General features: G+C 78.3%; 1 protein-coding gene across 1 annotated transcript in view; it reads right to left on the bottom strand.

Annotated features, from left to right (window-relative positions):
- The window catches only part of SOD1 (superoxide dismutase 1, soluble), an 8,950-nt gene that overhangs the window by 8,350 nt on the left and 296 nt on the right, over nucleotides 1–304 (bottom strand). The window contains exon 2 of the mRNA XM_010862308.1: nucleotides 269–290. Within this exon, the coding sequence (XP_010860610.1) occupies nucleotides 269–290 (22 nt within the window). The remainder of the gene's footprint in view (nucleotides 1–268; nucleotides 291–304) is intronic.

Here is a 304-nt window from a genome sequence, read left to right on the forward strand (position 1 = left end):
GGGGCCGACCGGGTGTTCCCTTCCTGCACCCGCGCCCAGGCCTCGCCTCGCATCGCCCCCGGGCTCGCCCGGTGACTCAGCACTTTGCGGGCGCGCGGGGCGGCCCGGGGGTGGGAGTGGACCGCGGACCCGCCGAACCGCGCGCCGGGGGAGGGAGGCGTGGCGAGGGCGGCCCGAGGCCCGGCGGGGCCGGCCTCCCGCTCCAGGGCACAGGTTGGCGCTCACGCGCTCGCCGCTTGTCTCCCCTCTCGTCCCCGGCAGCCCTTGCCTTTGCCTCGAAGTGGATGGTGGCCTGCACCCGGCC

The sequence above is a fragment of the Bison bison genome, unplaced genomic scaffold, assembly GCF_000754665.1.
Source record: "Bison bison bison isolate TAMUID 2011002044 unplaced genomic scaffold, Bison_UMD1.0 scf7180017864481, whole genome shotgun sequence".
In the NCBI taxonomy this organism is placed as follows: Eukaryota; Metazoa; Chordata; class Mammalia; order Artiodactyla; family Bovidae; genus Bison; species Bison bison.